General features: G+C 38.4%; 1 protein-coding gene across 9 annotated transcripts in view; it reads left to right on the top strand.

The window, feature by feature from the left end:
* Nucleotides 1-23512, top strand: part of LTBP1 (latent transforming growth factor beta binding protein 1) — a 402670-nt gene that overhangs the window by 319719 nt on the left and 59439 nt on the right. For all 9 annotated transcript variants that reach the window (XM_023251973.2, XM_023251970.2, XM_023251968.2 and 6 more), the window contains 2 exons: nt 666-788; nt 6647-6772. In XM_023251973.2, coding sequence (XP_023107741.2) covers nt 666-788; nt 6647-6772 — 249 coding nt within the window. The remainder of the gene's footprint in view (nt 1-665; nt 789-6646; nt 6773-23512) is intronic.

The following is a 23512-nucleotide window of genomic DNA, read 5'->3' as shown; positions in this document are numbered from 1 at the left end:
CTCCACTTTCCACCCTGCTGTCCAGGCCTCAAGTAAATCCCTTCTGTTAGGCAAAGCCACCTTTGTTTTTTTATGATACCTCTTCTCTAAATCCATGCGACACGTGAAGTTGGTACCATTCTTTTGACAAGTGATTATATATTTTGACAACTCTTAGCTTAAATTTTTTTGAACTTATAAAACAATGTGATATTTCGTGTTCATTTTGATTAATATAATTTGGGTTTCTTTGAACAATCATTTCTCTTTGTGAGCATGAATCATGCCAAATACTTTCAAATTTTTCTTGTAATGCATAATACAGGATCTTGTATAAATAGATGCTCAAGATATTCTTAATACGTATTTGAAGAATCTTTTTTATTCCCTATTATCACCAAGAATGTAAACAAGTAAATTGTTTAGTACAGAGTTTTGACTTTTCCTCTTGCAAATTTTATTTGATGTTGAAACTTTAATTTACGTATTGTTCAAAGCCAAAATCTTTTCAAAATACTTCATTTCAAAAAACTCTGATAGTTAGAAATCTGTCCTCCATTAAAAATCATGTATTGTTTGAGATGTAAAACAATGTTCATTTATGTGATTTTTATGTGTAAGGGTAATGTTTAGTTTTTTTAAAGATAGTTTATTCCACCTTTAAAATTATTTTAATTGACTTATAGATATCAATGAATGCTTGGAGGACAAGAGTGTTTGCCAGGGAGGAGACTGCATTAATACCGAAGGGTCCTATGATTGTACGTGTCCAGATGGATTTCAGCTAAATGACAATAAAGGATGTCAAGGTATTTCTCTTTTTTTTAAGTCCTAATTTTTTTTTTTCAATGTTTGTTTACTTTTGGGACAGAGAAAGACAGAGCATGAGCGGGGGAGGGGCAGAGAGAGAGGGAGACACAGAATCGGAAACAGGCTCCAGGCTCCGAGCCATCAGCCCAGAGCCTGACGTGGGGCTCGAACTCCCGGACCGCGAGATCGTGACCTGGCTGAAGTCGGACGCTTAACCGACTGCGCCACCCAGTCCTAATTTACATAATTGTTCAGTTCTGTGATGCTTTCTGAATATAGTCTGTGGCTTTACCCATTTGTATATAAATGAGCTGTGCCAGTTAATGGTATTAAAATATCTTTCTTGGGTCTGCATCAAGTATGAGAAGTTCTCACTTTGCACTGCACCATGGTAACCGAAACTCCTGCCTTTTGGAACTGTGTGCCAGCTTTGCAAGCTATCATGGCAACTGAGGTCACCTGTACTTTGCTGTTCCTTCCACGGGCCAATCTTGGTGCTATATTATAAAGACTGGCTTTTTTATGTCCTTCGTGGGTGTATTTCATTTTGTCTCATTGCTGGTATTTATCTGTCCTTGTCTTGATCCCTGTTTTATCCTGTATCCAGCTTTTCCTCTTCCTAAAAAACCTCATTAATAATTTGGTCAAAAGTATAAAGGTATAGAAGATAGGATTTCCTATTTCTTCAAAGGGCTATCACAGTTCATCTCCCAAACAAAGGTGTAGAGGAAACAAGGTACTAATAAGAACACAGCACCAATCACAAGAGCTTTAATCAAACACCTACTATGTGCCGATTACTGTAGGTACCTCAGGGATTTTTAGAGAATTGAACAGGCAGCTTTTTTAAATATCCATTTGGTGCATGAGTAACTGAAGATCAGAGAAGTTAATTAGCATGCTCCTCCCTAATAAGTAGTAGAGCTGAGATTCGAATCCAAGATCTTTTTCTGCTGTTTTGCTCTACGTTGCCCTACCGATTATTACTTCATTTATAGCCAAAATAAAGAAGACTGTGAGATTCAGTGTTTTCCCCCCAGTATAGCACACTGAGTTACCAGTAATGCTGCGACTAAAAAATCAGATTATCTAAACACCACCCCCCCAAGTTTTCCTTTACATTAGTCTTCGTAAATCCATGCCTGTTGTTTCCATTGAAGGCTCTCATTTATATTTACCTTTATACGGATTCATTTCTGCTACTTGGATACATTTTTTTTTCATCATTGTCTCCCCTCCATTACTATCCCAAAGTACATATAAGTAAAGGATTGTTAGAGTTCCTCTTTATCTACTGCTACTGGACATGAGTGACTTTCTTATTGTAGATGGTCATCAATTGTGTCTCCTTTCACATGCCCCAGATGTATAGTACTTGACAGGGTAGATGGTCTGTACTCTCTACGATGTGGTACTGAAATATTACTCTACCCTATGTCCGTACCATTACCCACACACCCAGCTGTGTGTCACTGAAATACAAAAGACATGAGCCCTGGCCTCAAGATCTTTTAAAATTAATTTACTTACTGATCCCAAGATTTAACTATACTGTGATACCCTCTATTTGTTTGCCATCTTGATGTAGTAAGGTGAATTTAAAGTGTTTAGTATTTCCAATGCAGAAATTAAATGTGCTTGGATTTAATACAATAGAGAAGAAATATTTGAATTATAAAATTATGTGTAAATATTTCCATTTTGGAACTTTTGCATCTTAAAATGGATCTTGGCTTATATAAAAATGCCAAGAGATGCCCCCTAAAAAACAACTGTATCCTGCTTTTATTATAGACATTTGGGTTTAAAAGTAATACTTTCTTTTCTAACTCCTCGTTCTTTTCTAATTCCTTTCCCCCACAATGTTTTGACCTGCTAGAGGCAAACCAAGCCTTGTGTAAGTGGATAGTGATTTCATATTGCAGATTTCATAAACTTCTAGAGTCAAATCATAAGGAAGTAATTTAGTCATATGATTTATTAATTGCACTACTGTCTTCTCTCAGTACATTAAATTTGTGATTTGATATCAACTCAAATATGTCACTCCTCCAAACATGTTTTATGAACTCTAAATCATTATTAAATTGACTTCATGCTCTGTCACATTGGTGATTCTTGTTTTCCAGAATAAATTGCAATGTGTGCTTGAAAAACTTAAATCCAAACAAATGAAAAATATTCCTGAAACGGGTTTTAGTAATGTTTAAAGAATATTATCTATGAATTTGCTACATCACCTACCTTCTCTGATTAGAGGCTGTTTACAGTGGCATGTACTAAATGGCATGTCTTAAATCCTCTCCTTTGGCTGTGTCAGTGGAGACAGCCTGGTGATCTTTCACTCTGCCTGAAGTCACTGGTCTACTTCTGTCTAGTCTCATGGCTAGTCACATTCTGTACATGGGCGTAGATTTCAGAGTTTGTTTTAATGCTGACAATGTAATTGATGCCAGTGCTAATAACCATAGGACATATTTGAATGACCATGTGCGATAGACGTAAGCTTTAAACTTTACCTAACAATCTGAAGATAGTTCCATGTTCAGTAAGGCATTTTCAGTTGGAAGTGTAATAGTCTCTTCCCCCAGCAAAATTAATGCTGAGATACAGACAGCATGGAAATTCCATGTTAATAGTCTGTGTAGGAATGTGACAGCGTACATTTGAGATTCAGAACACACTTCAGTTTCGCGTTTTGACTTACACATGCCAAACTGTGAATTTCTGTGGAATCTCGGACCCATGAAAGAAACCCAACTTAAATATAGTCTGGCTTTCAGCTGAGTTACTAGCAGCATAGTTTAGAAATGCCTCAATAAGTACAACCCAAATTGAATGCATATGTTTCTCTAGTTCCAGATACTCATGTTGTTCTTTTTTAGCGGTTTCCTGGAAAAAAGTCTGGGAATTCGTCTTCAGTTCCTGTCATCAAACTTTTTAGACAATTATTTGTTAATCAGTGACTTCTCTTGAAGCAAGAACTTTATGCACATTATTCCCTGTGCAGAGTTGCAAGCTGGCAGCGTTTAAAGGGCCAACATTGAGGCATAGGATAAAATAAGCCTATGGATAACCTTTTGGGTTTCACCAGATGGATATGGACCTTGGGCTTGACCCCTAGGCCAGTGGAACTTTATTGAACCTTGTTGCCCAGATAGAAGTAACTCAGGGAAGCAGATTGGGAAGAAAGAATGCAACTAAAAGCCCAGAGAAGGTCAGAGTTAAAAAGAGGTGACCAATGTAAGGTATTACCAGTAAGTAGAGACCAATCATAGAAGGTATCAGAGATTTTATAAAAGAAGTGAAGAATTTCATAGAGTGAAGTCACATTGAGAAATAGTCGAATAGAAAATGATTCATTGCTCTTCCTTGAAATATTTTTAAATTAGTGCCAATAACAAAAATGGGGGAGTATTGTTAAGAAAACATGAGTAATTCCTGCTTGGTTTCTTATTTTGATTCAGTGGTGGTTAGGCCAGCTAGTGCCAATTACATGGTGGATGGAATGGTGAAGAGTTAAGGATTAATTCAGAGAAGTGAATAAATCAGTGATACTGCCAGCATTTCCGTCACACAATGAGATGAGCAGGTAAAAGGAAGACCACCTGCATTCTGGATGCAGAGAAAGGGATGACTTTCTGGAGGAGAACTGTAGGGTTGATGGTTCAGCATGTTCTAGAAGTCACTAGGAAGGGCTTATAATCCATACCTTTCCCATGTGCCCATTAAGCTTGGCAGTTATTCATGTTGGCTCCTGCCCCCCGTTACACGGTGAGCTTCAAAATGGCAAGTGCCCCAGCCTGTTCAGCCTTCTCATAGAAAGCATTCAGTAAGTGAGGGGCGCTTGGGTGGCTCAGTTGGTTAAGTGTCCGACTTCGGCTCAGGTCGTGATCTTGCGATTCATGGGTTCAAGCCCCGTGTCGGGCTCTGGGCTGACAGCTCAGAGCCTGGAGCCTGCTTTGGATTCTGTGTCTCTCTCTCTCTCTCTGCCCCTCCCCCATTCTTGCTCTGTCTCTCTCAATCTCTTCCTCAAAGATAAATAAACATTAAATTTGTTTTTTAAAAAAAGCATTCAGTAAGTGTTTTTAATTGAATTAGAGATGGACTTCTAGAAAGATGTATCAAGGGCCTCTTTACCAAGAGGTAAAGGAGGGTTTAGGAGACTCCAGGAAGGTAGGGCAAAAGCCTTACTAGGGTTCCTGCCTGCAAGGTACCAAGAACCTGTGATAGTTTTCATGGCCCTAGTTAACTAAGAATTCCTCAACCAATCATGGTTTAATTAGAGAATGAACATCACTGAAATTTTGTGATGGGCAAATATTCGTAATACACTATGAATGTGCTGTAGTAGGAGTTAGGGACTCCATTCAACTATGCAGTTCTCTTCAAGGGGCAATCGTTGTAATAAGAGACACAGCTGAGTAAAACAACGATTAAAACAAGTGCAAATAGGTAGTTGCCTGTGTCGGTACCAGTGTGATTAGGTGAACCATTCTCCAGGATTGCTGATGTGGTCAGTGTGAGCACTGCTATCCAAAATGATTAGGACTAGTTTGATGAACATTTCACTTTCATGTACTATCAGTGTTTAGGAGTGAATCATGACCCTGGCCATGAGGAGCATAATCATTCTTCATTCAGGACAAGCAGAGTATAAGATGGCCGACACAAGTTTACAGCATTATTTGTTCATGAGTCTTAATAATCATAGCTAGTGGGGCACCTGGGTGACTCATCTGGCTAAGTGTCTGACTCTTGATTTCAGCTAAGGTCATGATCTTGTAGTTCGTGAGATGGAGCCCCACATCAGGGATTCTCTGTCTTTTACTCTCTGTCCCTTCCCTGCTCATGCTTGCGCGCGCGCGCGCTCTCTCTCTCTCTCTCTCTCTCTCTCTCTCTCTCAAAATAAATAAATAAACATTATAAAAAAATAATCATAGCTACCACTTTTTTGGCCCTTAGCTGTATGTTAGGCTCTGCACTAGGCATTTGATCCTCATTCCCTAATTGCATCATCACAAAGCTGTGCAGGTAATGAACACTTCCCTGGTCTGAAAGGTCGTCTTTTTCTTGTACTTTTATTTCTTTTATCCATTTTCAACCAAATATAGATTGGAGTCTATTTCATTTATATATTCGGCAGACATATGTAAAGTGCCACTTGGAGCCAAACACTGTCAATAAGATGTGTCCATCTGTGCCCTCAAGTTCACATCGGGGCACCTGGGTGGCTCAGTTGGTTAAGCATCCAGCTTGGCTTGGATCATGATCAGGTTCTCTGCTGTCAGCATGGAGCCCACTTGGGATCCTCTGTCTCTCCTTCTCTCTGTCCCTCCCCCACTCGCACGGGCGCATTCTCTCTCAAAAATAAAAACTTAAAAAAAAAGTTCACATCGTAGGAGAGGATGGGGTAGAGGTGGCATGCTTGGTGTTAGAACAGATTTGTGTGCATGGAAATGGAGGAGGGCGAGGGGAACACAGCATGCTCACTGATAAAGACTATTTCTCAGAGAAATTTTTTGTTAGAATGTTTGTAAGCCTCCAACAGGTCTTAAAATTAAATGGGGGCGGGGGGGAACATGAGGGGGGCCTCCAGGTTGAACCTATGAAAGCGAAAATACTCTTTGTGTAGATTAAAAATGGTTGAACATTGGCTTATTCATATGATTTGACCTAAATAGTTTCTCTCTTAGAACAATCCAATTTGTGGTCGGGTATATATACAGACAGGATAGTTGTGCCACAAAATAAGTGTCTGACCCTTTTGTGATGGATTTGCTTAGTGTATGTCTGCTATCATATGAAACCAAAGGAAAAATTTTTTTCACGTATTTGGAACTCTTTTCAATTCCAGATATTAATGAATGTGAACAGCCTGGACTCTGTGATCCTCATGGAGAGTGTCTAAACACAGATGGTTCTTTTCACTGTGTCTGCGAACAGGGTTTCTCAATTTCAGCAGATGGCCGTACATGTGAAGGTAAGATAAACCATAAGGGGTCATGCAATTAATTCATGTTAAAGCAGAGAGGAGATTGCTTTCTATTTAAGCAGGCAAAGACTGGAGGACACCAAGAGATACTCATAATTGAAGGCCTCAAAGTATGTATGCATAAAGGTGACTCCTGTCTGCAGTCATGGCTTGGGGATTGCTAGGGTTCACAAGTAGGATAACCTAAGGTCATGCTGGTGAAAATACTCACAGATGATTCCTTTCTGGTACTGAATTAATTGGTTGAAATGTGCAGGACATGATGATTTTAGGTACACCTGGAGGAGACATCGAGCAACCTCCCTGATGGAAATCCGTCCTCTGCCAGTTTTGATTAGGGGTCATATCGATCATCCTCATCGTTGTAAGCATGTCTTGCATGATTTTTCTACCACTGTTAACAGAGATTTTCCAGGTATTTCTCTAACATCCTTAGCTCTCAGGCAATTTTCTTTCCCATGGGTATTTATTATCGCCTTTAAAGTTAGTTGCGGTATAAGACATTGAGATAACCATGTTGGCTCCCTATTTGCCACCTCTGTGTGTTTGCAGGGATCCAGCACTGTTCTTATTCATAAGATGTGTGTTCTTCATGATTTATTATAGTTTGATACATTGAGGAATAATTCATCTGAACCTTTTTCAAAGTAAACACAGGAGATTCCCATAATCGTAATTTCAGTCTGTCTCTTTGAGCATCTAGGTAATCAAAACCCAGCTGAAGTTTTAAAGAAGTAAATTACAAAGGCTCTGTGCTGGGCTCATGATAGTACCGAAATTCTTTGCCCTAAAAAAAAAAAAAAACAGCGCAACAGGAAGTGCCTGCTCTCCTTGCTGGTACCACAGTGGAGTCATGCCGAGGAACAGCGACCAGGGTCATCTGAAACTAATTATTATATTGGGAAGAATAAACTGATCTTATAAAAAGCAGGAGATTGTTGAAATTGCTCTCCTGCTGAGTAGACAAAACACTGATGCCAGATTTGGCTTCAAGCAAAAGAGAGATAGTGCGGGGTGCGGTTTGAGCGAGCAGATTTTGAGGGGTTTGGAAGCCATCAAAAGTTGGGAAATGGAGAAAAACATCATTAAAGGTGGCCATGAGAGGTTTGCAAGGAAATCCATGCTGGAGTGATTTGAGCTTTACATTAATTTTATATTTCGACCTTAGGACGAGAGTTCTTAAGAAATATACCACATGAACACATAATTGTTCTGCAGAGACCGCAGCGTTCCCTGGCCGAGGGTCCAGGGTGCTAGCCCATCTGAGTCACTGATGACACCCGACGCATGTTTTCCTGCGTTCCAGAAAGGTGCAGGCTTGATGCTTCCAATGCTACCCTCGCTGAACAGTGTCCAAGTTATAACCGCCGATGATTGTGCCCTGCAAAAACTACATTCAGAGAACAGCGCAGGTCACTTCACATGCTCGCTAGTCAAAGTTATTGTTCCAGAAGAATATACCAAAGCAAATACGTTCACATCCACTCTGTCTTTTGTAGTTGGTGATTTCCTTTTAATTCTGTGTCTTTTTAAATACTGATTTCTGCAACTCAAGAGTTATATAATCACTCTAATGTGCTTGCAGTTCTAATTTTGTTAGGCATTTACTTGGCAAAGACTTGAATTGTAAAATGTGTTTTTAGAAAACCTCTAGTACTTTGTAAATTACTATACTTTAGTATACTTTCTTTGACCCTTGGTCCATATTTTTTTACTCCAGAAGCTGGACAATTTTATAAGTAATAAAATAGGTAATTTAGAATACGGTGCTGATATATGGCAGTGTAACTAAAAATCTACCTAATTAGTAGGCATGTTATTCTCTTTCTAGAAGAAGCTTTGCAAAGCTTTCATTTTTTATGGGCTTACTCCACTACATTAAACTAGTCCAGATTTTCTTTTGTTGGACTTCGCCTGAAACTTGTGGCAGTGGCAGTCTGTCCTGATTCTACCCCTGGCTGTGGTGTAGGGTGAAGCCAGCCCATGTGATCAAGGGTTTAGCTGTGGAACTGTTGTACATAGGACTTGAGCGAACAGTGAGAAGTGGCTGGTTCTCTTCATGCCCATCCACCAACTCATTTCTGAGCTTCTGGTTTAAGCAGCTGAAGCCTTGGGGACACAGGGCTGGCGTCCCCTGTTCTGAACTGGGCTGACTGAACCCTGTGAACTGAGGGAAGGAGGGCCCTTCCCCGATTTCCTGTGGCTTAGGAGAGATGTTGGCGTCTGGTCACAGTTACTGAACCACAGTGAAGAGGCATACTCTGTCAGCATAAACTGTCTCAAGTTATCAATTAGCATGGCAGATAGTATAGAAATAAAAACAGCATCACTGGATCCTTCCATTCCCTTGTGTACGTGGTGTTCTGGGAACATGTACCTGATAGAGGAAGGAGGAACACCTTGATTCTCCTACATGGCATGAAGAACAACAGTGTTTTTTGAAATTCAACTGGAGTGGAGTGGGAAGTATGTGGTGACCTGTTAATTCATGTAGTCATTTGCTCAGAGTTAGAGAGCCTGTCTTGTGCCAGGCACTGTTACTGTTCCCACTGTAACTGTTCTGAGGGCAAAACACATAGTTCTTGTCCACTTGGAACCTAGGTTCCAGGAGGAGAATCTGGGATAAGTAAGTAAATAATACATACCAGAAAATTATGTTTTTGTCTTTAAACAATATAGCATAGTTAGGCTTTGTGGATATAAATAAGTACAGGTTGCCACATGCTGTAAATATCATAAGGGTCGTTTTTCTCCTTTCCCGTGCATGGATGTCAGAGAAGTTCAGACTTCCTTCTCTTTCCTTTGCTTTCTTCTTGGAACTGTGGTTCATCTCCTCCTGCCACCACCTGTACATCCTCTGGCCCGAGTGTTTATCTTATGTAGGAAAGCAAAGAAAACTTTTTACCTCTTTCACTGAGTTCACTGTTCTGTATCCCAGTTTATCCTATTCATGTTTTTTAAAAAAAAAAAAAATCACAATTCTTTTGCTCCTTTAGCTTTTTTTCCTTTTGTTGTTGTCATTGTAGAGTTCTAACTCATGAAAAATATTTCCCATCCCATTTACAAACTGACCCAGAGTTTGGTTTCATTATTGTCACCAGAATGTATGTGAGTGGGCAAATTGGGACCCTTGGGACGGTCAGATTCCTAAGTGTCACACACCTGTCCCCTGACCCCTGTGGAGAAGCGTCCCTTGGCTTCTTTGCATCACAACATTCAAGGCTCTCTTTCCACGCTGCTCTTGGCCAGGGGCCACAGTGCTGTCCCCACTGGGCTTCCAGGTTGAATGAGAGTTTATACAACAAGTAGAGTTGGGGACATCAGACATGTCTAGACCTCACTGTGCTTTCCAGCCTGATCACACCTTAGAATGGTCACACTGGCCTAGCGGGGACCTTGAAGGATCCCAGCAATACAGCACAAGTGGCTTGCAGAACCTGGTTAGTCATGGCTAATTAGGCCTCCAAACCACAACCAAAATCACTCCCTGTCTTTTAGAAGGTATCCTCATTCATTCATTCATTCATTCATTCATTAGACAAATATTCAGTGAATACTACATGCCAGCCACTGTTCTGGGTACTGGGGCCACATCGGTGAACAACAAAAATTCCTACTTGCTTGCAGGAAGTTAACCAATAAGTAAACTACATAATAGGCTAGAAGGAGATAAACCCTGTGAGAAAACCAAGTAGAACAGGGTATGAGAGATCTGAGGCCTGGAGCAAGGAATGGAAAGCTGGAACCATACTAACTGGGGAGGTCTGACTTGACCATTTTGCCTTAGAGAAATAATAAAATATTGTGTCTGGGTAACAAATGAAACCATATTAAGTGCCTTTTTCACACTGCCCATCTACCTGCTAATAATAGCCTATCAGTAAATAAAAGGGCATGGGATTGTCTGCTGAGGGCCTTTATTCTATTGCCAACATCAATTCTGTTGTGTAGACTGGGTAGTAGAAATCAGCGAACATCACCAAGAGCAAACCCTAATGTAAACTGTGGACTTGGATTGATAATGATGTGTCATTGTGTGTTCATCAACCATAACAAATGTTCAGGGATGTTGATAGTGAGGGCACCTGGGTGAGAGGACAGGGGGTGGAGGGGGTAAGGGGGAATATGGGAACTTTCTGTGCAATTTTATTGTGTATCTAAAGCTGCTCTTGAAAATAACCTCTGGGGGCGCCTGGGTGTCTCAGTCGGTTGTGTCCAACTTTGGCTCAGGTAATGATCTCACAATTTGCGAGTTCGAGCCCCGCGTCGGGCTTTGTGCTGACAGCTCAGAGCCTGGAGCCTGTGTCTCCCTCACAGGCTATGTCTCCCTCTCTCTGCCCCTCCCCCACTCATCCTCTGTCTCTCTGTCTCTCTCTCTCTCTCTCTCTCTCTCTCTCTCTCTGTCAAAAATTAAATAAACATTAAAAAATATTTAAGCGAAAATAACCTCTGATTTTGAAAGTCAAGCCATTTCTAGAATGACCTGTTTTTCATCAGAAAGGAAAAAATCAAAACCCTTAATATAAATTCTGTATTCTCCCATATTTTCCTCCCCCGGATAGTTATTGCTTTTCAAAATAATACCTCAGACAGAATATGTAATCAGAAGCTTCTCTCCCACTTTCAAAATAATTCTAAAACTGATCCAAATTTGAGAACTCTAAGGATTGGAAAGGGACTTCTGAATACATGGAGCCTGAGCTCTGAATCCCAGAGTATTCAAAGAATCCAGTCCTGTTGTTCAGCAGCTCTAGAGATTCTAATCCTATAAGTTTTTAGAGTATCTTCTACAAACCACTTCTTGCTAATTCACTCATTTGAAAGGAAGACGTAACCAAAGGCAAGTGGTGGGGATGGCTAGCTTTTTACTGAGACTGGTGGTATCAGAAAAACTAAAAGAAAAACTGCTTCAGTTGGAAGAGCATGTTTCTCTTGATCTTGTCATCATGAGTTTGAGTCCCACGCTGGGTATAGAAATTACTAAAAAATTTTTTTTTAAAAAGTGAGAAAGAAAGCCTGAAAGAAGTTAGGTTCAAATTTTAGGCTAATTTTGTGTTCATTGGAGCCAGAAAATATGGTAAAGGCTTGCCAAATCAAAGCAATAAAAGGGAATCAGGAGCAAGCATGGTTTTGTTTGTAGACTTTTAGGTACATTTTCTATGAACAGTATAGAAGGAAAGTATAAAATCATTGTTGACAGTATGCCACGCAATTGGTGACTTTGTGGTGTGGAGATAGAACTTTGTATCTGTCACCAAGGAGAAACTATATTTTTTAAATGATTTAGCCAAGTAAGACATTGAAGTGCCCTATCACAATAATATATTACATCTGGCCACTTGGCCCAAAGATTTTTAGGGTTGTTGGGGTTTTGTTTTTTTGTTTTTTGTTTTTTTTGTTTGTTTGTTTTTTGTTTTTTTAGTAGCTTTATGGTCAGAAACTGAAAAATCTAGTGAGAATACAACCTGAGTGTTTCTTTTCTAAACAAAGGGAATTTAGGTTAACAATAAGATCCTTTTTCTCCCATATATAAAAAAAGGAAAGGGATCATACAACATTCCAGGTGAAGAAGGGAAGTGGCTTCCTGCTGTAAAGGCTCCTGTTCCTCACGCTCACTCCTCCTGTGAATGTACTTCTGCAGAAGTGAGTGAAAATGGATGTTTAAATCATTAGGGAGAGAGCTGAGGAAATTTTGCTGGAATAAGCTGCTTTTGGATCTGGAATACATATTTTCCATGCATTGCTTGATTGTCTTCCGTATATCAACATTTTTATAAAGAAATTCATAATAGTAGCACAGAAATTCAAGAGCTCTTCCTAAGCCTTTTATCACTGCTGACCTTTTAAAACCCCAGAGCTATGGAAAATCATCCGTGCATAGACAGAGAAGTAAACACTTTCCTTGCAGCCAAAAAAATCGACACGAAACTGCCAGAAAGTGAAGTCTGTAGATAGTCAGCTGCCCCTTCAACACCTTTTCCTGCCACCCAGCTCACATCCAGGGCGTCAGGCTTCCTGCATCTATTTCGGTGAGTCTTTTGATGTCGTCTGCAACCGGAGTTCTTCATAGGTCATGGAAGGTTGTTGTGAATGGTAGGTATTTCTAGACTTTAGGCTTGAATTATAACACTTAATGTATTGATTCCAGAACCAGTTATTTGTCTAGGCATCCAGCTGATGGAATATTGTGTGGTTGTCTCAGAGTCCCAACATGAGTGGACTGGAGATTCTTCCTACAGTTGATTTCATGACTTTATTAAAACAATAACAAAAATAATAATAGCTAGCATTTACGAAATTGTTTTTGTGAGCCAGGCACTGTGCTAAGTGCATAATACCAATTTGCTCATTTAATCTGCGTGACAAACCCATGGGTAGGATTAGTATTAATCAGAATGCTTTTGGCTGCAGTGAACAGCTTAAGACAAAGAGACTTATCGTACTACGAAGTGTAGAGATGGTCACCTCCTCTCTATTAGAGGTCTTTATTCAAATGTATCTTTCTCAAGGAAACCTTTTCTGATCGCCCTTTCTCACATTCACCTCCAGAACTTCCCGTTCCCCTTTTGCTTTTTTTAAACCACCTTATTCTAATTTCTCTTATTTATTTATTGTCAGACCCCACTCCTAGACTCTAAGACTGATGGGACTTCGCAGTGGGTCTTGTTCACACCCGTATGGCATTGAGAATGATCAGAGCATGGTAAATGGTGACTAAGTGAAAGGCTGAAGTCTGTAACTCCTCCTGGAATATCAGGAAATAGATACAATAAGATTACTCCAGATCGAGTGTATTGTGTGTTTTTGTGAAATCTTTCCTATTTTTTCAAGACTTAATTCTCTAAAGCACACCCTGCATAATTATTGGGTACAGCAGTGGTTAAGCAGTTAGGCTGTGGGTTCTGAGTATGTGGGCTTGGACTCTTACTCTGCTTCCAAGCTGTGCGAACTTGAGTAAGTTACCACAGCTCCTGTGCTTTGGTTTCCCGTGTGCATAGTGAAAATGATGCTACTACCTACATGGAGCCATTGTAAGAATTAAATATGTTGTTGTGTGCTGGCAAGTATCTACCTAGAATGGAGCCGGGTCCCATGGAACGTGCTCCGTGAATGTGAATTAGTCTTAGTATTTTAGCACTTTTTACATTGGTACCCTCGTTACTTGGCCATCTGTTGCCATTTTTTTAAATATGTGGACATCTAAAGCATTTAACATCTATTTGTTTTTAAGTGATCAGTGCTCACAAAATATACAATACACAGATTACCTAAGTATTTGTGATTTAAATTGATAGTTCTGAGTCATCAGGTCTGGGTCTAAAGAAGGTACTATGTTATATTTTATGTGCTTTTAACCCCCAAATGTATTTATTATAACTTATTTATTATTAATTATGTAAATTAATACATAAGCCATATGAAGCATAGCAGGGTAACTCATTTATACATAGTTTGCTTTAATTCTTCACCCTTTGTTTTCCCTAGGAGTGCCACATGACTGACTTTCTCCAGGCACCCCCTAAGTATTTCGAGTTTCAAAATGTTTCATGAGTCAGTTGCCAATAAACCGATGGCTAATGCTGATGCCTATTTGCATTTAAATATTGGAGTTGTTATTTCTAGAGATACGCTGTCTATTTTCTGTGGTTTCATAACTGATCTTTCTTGGCCTCCTATTTGAATATAGAAAGAGAAAAATTAGAATAGTGAAAAAAAATGAGAATTTTTTTGGCTGATCTTATGTTGCTTTTGGGGCCTACGTGTCAAAAAGATGAATCTGGGGTTTGATATGTTTGGCCTGTGCTTAGGGCTTTCTCCCAGCTCTGCTGGCAACACGTCTTAGCCTAAGAAAGGCTATATGAAAAGAGAAAATGTACACCATGACTCTGAAGTTAGAAGATGTTTATTTGTTAGAAAGTCTTGGTTGTAAAAATGTACAACTATTAAATTAACGCAAAGACAGTCCACTGGTTATAAATAAATATGTGCGAAGTAATAGTGCATTTAAAAAACTTGATGTAGTGTAGAAACACAAAATGCATTTCACACGTTAGTGTCTGTAAGTAATTGGGTTAGAAATATGTGGTTGGAGTTCAGACTCTTTCCTGTATCTAAAGAAACTTTTCTGAATGGCATGGAATGTATTCACCATGGAGAATTCATTCGAATACTTCACTTTTTGTGATAGTCTGTTATATAATAGTAAATTAGGCTCATTCTTTATCTTCAGGGGCAGAGAAGTTTTTTTTTTTTTTTCAAGCTTTCTTTTCATTTCTTTCCTTGAAAGTCTTAGAGATGTTTCTTTTCTGTAGCAAATTTAAGTCCTTCTCATTCACTTTTCCCGATTTTCTGTAACATTGTCAGTACATATAGTGGAGGAACTAGGAAGAAATGGCTTTTTAAATTCAGAAATACACCGTGATACTCTTTGTCTTAAAAGAAGCGTAGTTGGCTTGTGTGTCCAGGTTTCGCTTTTGTCAGAAAGACTGGTTTATGTCTCATTAAAAATGTATCGTTTTTCAACTTGATTTAGAATTTTTCCTTTAAGTATCACAGACACTTAGTTTTGGATTTTAACCCATAATAATGAGATTGTTACTGTAATCGAACCAACATCTGGCTCATGCAGTGGCTTCCCCACCCATTGCCTCTGCCTCACCCCGGGCTCTCCCTCTGTGAGTGGGAAGATGTGTGCCCAGTGCAAACTGCAGGCTTTCGAAGCTGTTTAATGACAAACGTCCTCTCCAGGTACAGAACCTGAGCCTCGTGAGTTTCCTCAGTCACTGAGACATAGCGCACTTGCCCCATTCTGTCGGTCTTTCCCTCCATGAGCAGGGAAATTTGAAATATAAAAGCTGAAAAACTCTTCTTGAATTTTGCTTTAAAGCAGTTAATCTAAAATGATTTGGTTCGTGGGGCACCTGGGTGGCTCAGTCGGTTAAGTGTCTGACTTCTGCTCAGGTCGTGATCTCATGGTTCTTCAGTTTGAGCCCCCCCCCCCCCCCCCCATCGAGCTCCCTGCTGTCAGCGCAGAGCTGGGATCAGATCATCTGCCCCCCCCCCCCCAAAAAATGAATAAAGAAAAAAGAAAAAAGGTTTCTGGTGCCTGGGTGGCTCAGTCAGTTAAGTGTCTGACTCTTAATTTCGGCTCAGGTCATGGGTGATCTCACAGTTCGTCGTGCTCTGCCCTGGCATTGTGGAGCTTGTTTGGGATTCTCTCCCTTTATCCCTGCCTCTCACTCTCTTGCTCTCTCCTGATGTAGCTTCTTCCTAATTTTTACCCCATTCCCTTCCCCATTACCCACTTAGAGCAGTAACCACTATTTTGTCTTCATTACTGTGGCTTTGTTTTACCTGGTTTTGAACAGTTTATCAGTGGAATCATATAGGAGTTATTCATTTGTGTCTGGCTTCTTACCTTCAGCATTCTGTTCGTATGCTTTGCCTGTGTTATATGTAGCAATATATCAGTTACCTTCATTGCTATATAGTATTTTGTTGTGTAAATATACTGTATATACTTTGTTGATGGGCACTTGGTTTGTTGCAGTTTGGGACTATTATGAATAAAGCTTTTATAAATATTCTTGAACATGCTTTTAGTGGATATAGTCACTAATTTCTTGTGGAATATTACTCAGGAGTATAATCTCTAGGTCCTAAAATACGTGTATGTCTCCCTTTCATAGATACAGCCAGTTTTCGGAGTACCAGTTTCTGCTGCCCTGACTTCTAATACATGTTTTAGTCCTACATCCTTGTCAGTCATTGGTATTGTCAGTTCTTTTAAAGGTTAGCCATACTTAGTAATGTATTCTCCTACCCTGTCAATTTGCATTTCCTTTGTGAGGGTTGATGTTCAACTTTTCTACCGTGTTGGCTTTTTGAGCATTATTTCAGCTCTCTAATTCTGCATAGCAGACCTCTTCAAAATGAGGTACTCCATACAACAACTGTGTTAATGGTAAGTTGAAATGAACCAAAGTTCTTAATTTTAATGAAGGCCAGTGTTTTAGTTATTTCATTTGAGATCAGTACATTCTGTGTCCATGATCTTTGCAAACCCTAAAGTCATTATGATACTCTTTCATATTGTCTTCTAAAAGCTTTATTGTTTTATATTTCAAATTTGGAATCTGTAATAGCACTAAAACTGTTTTTTTTGTGTATGATGTGAAATAGAGGTCAAGATTTAATTATTTCCTAAATGGATTCTAATTGGATCATCACCCTTTATTGAGAAGAGTACCCTTTTCCCGCTGATTTGCACTGGGAACTTTGTCATGAACCACGTGTAAATATACAGGACTCTTTTTCTTCTTCATTCCATCCCTAGATTGGTTTATCTTTGTACCAGTAGCATATTGTCTTAATTATAGTAGCTTCATAATGGACACTAATGTATGTACTGTAAATTCTAAGTTGTGCAGTTTTGTTCTTAATCAAAATTGTCAGACTTTTTCATGGCCTTTAGCATTTCTATATAAGTTTTATAATCAGCTTATCACTTTTCACCAAAAAAAAAAAAATCTGCTGAGATTTTGATTGGAATTGGATTGAATCAATAGATCAATTTTGGAAGATTTGATATTTTACAGTATTGACTCTTTTAATACATAAACATGACATATCCTTCTATTTAGGTTTTCTTTCATTTGTTTTGGTGTTTTGTGGTCGTCTTTTGTGTAGTATTGGACAGAGTTGTTGCTGTTGCTAGGTTTTCAGTATTTTTATATTGTTGTGAAGGGTATTTACAATGTATTTTACCTTGGGGTGCCTGGGAGGCTCAGTCAGTTCTTGATTTCAGCTCAGATCATCATCTCAAGGTTCGTGAGTTCGAGCCCCACATTGGGCTCTGCGCTGACAGTGTGGAGCCTGCTTGGGATTCTCTCTCCTTCTCTCTGCCCCTCTCCCCCACCCCCTCAAAATAAATACATAAACTTTAAAAGGTGTATTATACCTTTATAACAATTTGATTTTTGTGCATTGACCTTGGACCTATGAGCTTGCTAAATTTACTTGTTATTTTTATTAGTTTATCTGCAGATTCCTTTGGCTTTTGTACTTAACAGCTATGTTGTCTACTGATAATGTAGTGCTAGCGTTATTTATTTTCTTTCAGTAATTGTGCCTTTTTTAATTATACTGTCTAGGACCTTCACTACAATGAAAGTGGTGATAGCTAGCTTACTTGTCTCCTTCCTCATCTCAGCAGAAAAAGCACTGAATATTTCTTTAACTTTGATGTTTGCGATTGGCTTTTTTAATATGTGCTCTCTGGAAATTCCCTTTTAGTTATGGTTTGATGAGAGTCTTTATTATGAATGGTTTTGAATTATCAGAGATGCTTTTCCTGCATCTATTGAAATAATTGTATTCTTTTTTTTTTAATTGTATTTTCTCCTTTTTTCTGTTAATATGGTGAATTACATGGACTGGTTGTTTTTATTTTTGTTTTTGTTTTTGCTTATTTGTTTTAAACAAGATAAAAGCCTATTTTTCTCTGTGTAACAGTTCAAGCGTAAGTAATCTCGGGCTGAGGATTCAGATCTAGCGTGCTGGAACCCAGGCAACATCTGTCTTGTTCTGCTGTCTTTGACATGTGATTGGAAATCATAGTTGAAGATGGTATTTCCACTCCTACCATCACATACACATTGAAGCCATATTGATTTTCCTTTTTAGGGAAAAAGACTTTTGTGTTCTTAGAATAGATCCAACAGTCATGATATAGTATCCTTCTTATACAGTATATCCCTAGAGCCAGATTGCTAACATTTTGTTGAGAATATGTGCGTCATTAGAGACATTGACCTTGAATGTACTTCTGATGTTCTCTGAAGTTATAGAATCAAGGTGGTTATGGTTTCATAAAATAAGTTCCAAAGTGCCGCCTTTGGGTTTTTTTTTTTTGGAAAAGTTATGTATACGATTGATGTGAGTTCTTTCTCAGATTCCTTGATGAATTCATAAGGAAAGTCATTAGGGCCTGGAAGTTTTTGATTATCTTTTGTGTGCGTGGGAGGGGTGGGGGGCAGGGTGGTATTATGAAAGTCTTAAAATTACAGTTAAAAATTCTTTAAAAGATAAAGTAACATTCAGTTTTTTGACTTTTCATGAGAATTTTGGTTAACTTTGTTTTTTAAGGAATTTATCCATTTTAGGTGAAATTTCCAATTCATTGTCACCAAGTAGTTCCTAATATCTTTTTTATATCTCTCTTTAATGTCTGTAGAATGTGTTAGTGATGCCTTTCATTTTTTATTTACTAATTTGTGCTTTCTTTGTTTTTTTTTAAGTATATTTATTTATTTCAAGATAGAAGAAAAGAGACAGTGAGCAGCAGGGGAGGGACAGAGAGAGGGAGAGACAGAATCTCATGCAGGCTCCACGCTGCCAGTGCAGTCTCTAACTCATATACTGTGAGGTCTTGACCTCAGCCATGATCAAGAATCTGATGCTTAATGGACTGAGCCACCCAGGCGCCCCTGCTGTGTTCTTGGTCTTTCTACAGGCATTAGTCTTGGCAAAAAATAACTTGTGTTGATTTTTCTGTTTTCTCTTATGTTAATTTCTGCTTTTATGTTTATTCTTTCTTTGGGCTTCATTTGTCTTTATATCTTCTTGAGATAGATCCTTAGATCATTGGGTTTTCAACATTCTTTTCTGTAATATATATATATATTTTTCTAATATACATTTATGGCTATGTACTTCTTTCTAAGAATGACTTTGCATCCTCAACTTTTGATATATTTTTTGCTATTCAGACAAAAGTATTACAAATCCATTGTCATTTTTTTTTCTTCAGCCAGTGGATTATTTAGACATGTTTTGCTTAATAACCCGACATTTGGGGAATTTTTAATAATCTTTTGTTATTTATATACATTTTTTAATGTTTTATTTCTTTCTTTTTTTATTTTTTTTTTTATTTTTTGAGAAAGTGCAAGTGAGGGAGGCACAGAGAGAGGGAGACAGAGGATCCCAAGCAGACTCTGTGGTGACAGCAGTGAGCCCAGTTGTAGGGCTGAAAGTCAGGAACCTTGAGATCATGACCTGAGCCCAAGGTGGACGCTCAACTGACTGAGCCACCTAGGCGCCACATTGTTTTTTATGTCTTAATACCTCTCTAGCCACAAAACATACTTTCAGTGATTTCAATCCTTGGAATTTGTTGTGGGGCAGAATATGGTCAGTTTTGGTAATATTCCTTGTGTACTTGAATACAATATCTGTTTTTCAGTTGGATCTATATATGTTAATTAGTGCTCAGTTTGTAAATTGTTTAAATCATGTGTATCCCTCCTGTGTTTTTGTCTGCTTATTACATAATTTACTGAAGGGGTCTTTTATAATCTCCCATTATTATGGAGATTCATCTGTTTACAATTTTAGTTTCCCGGGTTTTGTTTTATGTAGTATCTGACCATGGAATTAATACAGAATTTTTTGTGTCTTCCTGGTGTATTGACCCTTGGTCCATGTTTGTCTCCACCTGTGCATCTAGTCTTTGAATCTACTTTATCAGTATAGCTACATATGCCTCTTTCAATAAGATTTTGTATGGTTTGTCTTTCCCCAGTTTTTCATGTTCTTATCTTGAAAGGGCCTTTTTCTTGTAAGCAGAATAGTTTTTTTTTTTTTTTCTAAGCCAGATTGACCATTTTTGTCTTCTAATTGGAGAATTTAGTTTACATACATTTACCATAATTATTGGTATCGGAGGGTTCAAATCTATACCTTTCTCTTTGTCTTCTGTTTGTCTCATCTCTTTTTCCTTTGTTTTTGTTTTTGGCTGCCTTTTGGAGTATTTATTATTATATCAATCCCTTCCTCCCCTGCTTTTTTTATACATATTTTTTGGAGAATGTTTCCCTATGATTTTTAACTCAACAGTTGATGAAAGGAAAAGAAAATAAGTTTGGGATATGAAACATACTGGTCCAAGATCTATTTTCACATAATAAAAAGTAAAACTGTATACAATACTTAACTATATACCATAGAAAAGTCAGTCTCCAGTAGAAAACATTTACAGCTGGGAATTTACCATTTGTATTGAAGGAAGGGATTAGGTCTAAAGTGTTTTTACTTTTCATTCAACAGAATGTCTGAATTAATGTTCAGAAATTTGTACTTTTGGGCAGTCTCCAGAGTTTTTGAAAACTAAACAAATACAGCTTTGTGTGCAAGAAACAAAACTTGGCTAGATTAAAAAGCATTAAATTTTTTTTTGTTTGCTTGATTTCAATTGCAGTTGCAATTATTGAGATTTGCTGTGGCTTTTTTAACAAAATGTGCATATACTATTGTTAATAATTATCAGCAGCATTTTTCTCATGTAATTTTTATTTCAAGAAAAATACTTTATTGTAAAATAAGACATTCTGGTTTTTTTGTCAATTGGAAGACATGTTTAATGTTTTCAGTGTTATAATTCTTTTTAGAATAGTTATGAATATTCAATTTTTGTGTATATAGTTTTATTATACTCATTTGCTTTTCTGGTTAGAGTGCAATATATACTTGGGTATACACTCGTAAAAGAATTTTCCACTTTTGGTATCTTCAAATAGTTGTTTTCAACTATATAATTGTTCTGATTTTGAGAGTAATGTGCTCACTGTAGAAAATTTAGAAGATGCTAACAAGTATAAAGTTATTTATCTACCAACCAGTTAATATTTGGCCTATTTCTTTTTTAGAGTTTTCAGTGCTTAAGTATTAAAGTAAGATCTTCTACTTTTTATCTTTAGTTTTTAAAGTTTACTTATTTGAGAGAGAGCATGCATGCAAGGGGGAGAGGGAGAGAGAGAATCCCAAGCAGGCCCTGCGGAGCCTTACTTGAGGCTCTAACCCATGAATGGCTAGGTACGACCTGAGCCAAAATCAAGAGTCGGATGCTTAACCAACTGAGCCACCTTGGTGGCTGTCTTTACCTTTATGTTTTCACTTAGCATTACAGTATTTATATTTTTTGATAGTTATATCCCTTTGAAAATAAATTTGTGATGACCACATAATTTCATAACATGAGTATACCATATACTTGTAAAAGTATCTTCCTAATGGTGGAGATCTAGACTGTTTCCTTTGTTGTTGCTATTTAATGCTCTGTGAATACACTTGTATATAAACATTTATTTTCGTCAATGATCATGTCCTTAGACTAGGTTGGAAGACACTTGATGCAAGATCAAAGGATACTGGCAATCTTGTGTGTCTTAACAATACGTGGGACCACCTTGCTTTCCAGAAATGTTCTGCTGGCTTCTGTTTCCACCCCCATGCAGTGAGTCTTGGCTCTTGACACTCTCAAGAAACTCCTGTTCCTATTTTTCTGTTAATTTGATGAGGAGAAAGTAATACCTCATTTTTTTAATGTTTATTTTTGAAACAGAGAGGATGTGTGCATACATGAATGGAGGAGGGGCAGTGAGAAAGAGGGGGACAGAGGATCCGGATTTTCTACTTTTGGTATCTTCAAATAGTTGTTTTCAACTATATAATTGTTCTGATTTTGAGAGTAACGTGCTCACTGTAGAAAATTTAGAAAATGCTAACGAGTATAAAGTTATTTATCTATCTATCTATCTATCAGCAGAGAGCCTGATGCAGGGCTTAAACCCACCAACTTTGAGATCATGACCTGAGTCGAAGTCAGACACTCAACTGATTGGGCCACCCAGGCGCCCCAGTAATATCTCATTATAATACATTTTCTCTTAGTGAGGTTACCTTCTTTTATATTTATCTTTTCTGTGAAATATTTTTTGCCTGTATGAGGTGGAGTTTGTGTTTTTCTTATGTGTATTAAGGATAATATTGATTTGTCAATGCTTGATAGATAGTTCCCCAATTCTTCAGTGTGCCTTTTTAATTTTATGGTGCTGTTATGTCCTTACCAGCTTTTTACTTTGCCATATTCCGTATTGTGATCAATCGTATCCTCCTGTTTTTCAGAGTATTTTATCTTTGTGGCGCTATTTTTATATTTGACTCCTTCATGCTCCTGGATATGAAAATGAACATTTTCTTACCATTCAGTTCTTTTGTCTTCATCCTAGAACAGCTTTTCATGTTCGCCTCTGAAAATTTCAGATACAAGGTTCTACATTATAAATCTAACTTTTTAAACTTGGCGTAGCTTTAACGTGACTGTTGCTTTTGAAGGCATGGAAAATGGTTGTGTCACCAACTGCTTTTCTAGCCCCGTGCCACTGCTTCATTGGTTCTTTGTCCCACTGTGAGTGGCTCAGCTTTCTTTGGGCTTTGTTGCTAATGTCATGTGCCATCTTTTTAGGGTCTTCCTAAGTGTCTAGTGAGGGGCAGGAGAAGGCTATGTGAGTAGGCACATTTTTCTTTTTTTTTCTTTTTTTTTTTTTTTTTCAACGTTTATTTATTTTTGGGACAGAGAGAGACAGAGCATGAACGGGGGAGGGGCAGAGAGAGAGGGAGACACAGAATCGGAAACAGGCTCCAGGCTCTGAGCCATCAGCCCAGAGCCCGACGCGGGGCTCGAACTCACGGACCGCGAGATCGTGACCTGGCTGAAGTCGGATGCTTAACCGACTGCGCCACCCAGGCGCCCCAATAGGCACATTTTTCAACACAAGGTTGGGTCACGAGCTTCCAGGAGACTCCAGCTGAGCTTTGAAGGGCTTGGAGGGCAGACAAAGGTTCCCTAGGTAAAAAAATGTGGCCTAGGAGCTGTGGCGGGAGTGG

Source organism: Felis catus, chromosome A3 (assembly GCF_018350175.1).
Source record: "Felis catus isolate Fca126 chromosome A3, F.catus_Fca126_mat1.0, whole genome shotgun sequence".
Classification (NCBI taxonomy): domain Eukaryota; kingdom Metazoa; phylum Chordata; class Mammalia; order Carnivora; family Felidae; genus Felis; species Felis catus.
Note: the sequence above shows the minus strand (reverse complement) of the source record. Positions and strands in the feature narration are given on the sequence as shown.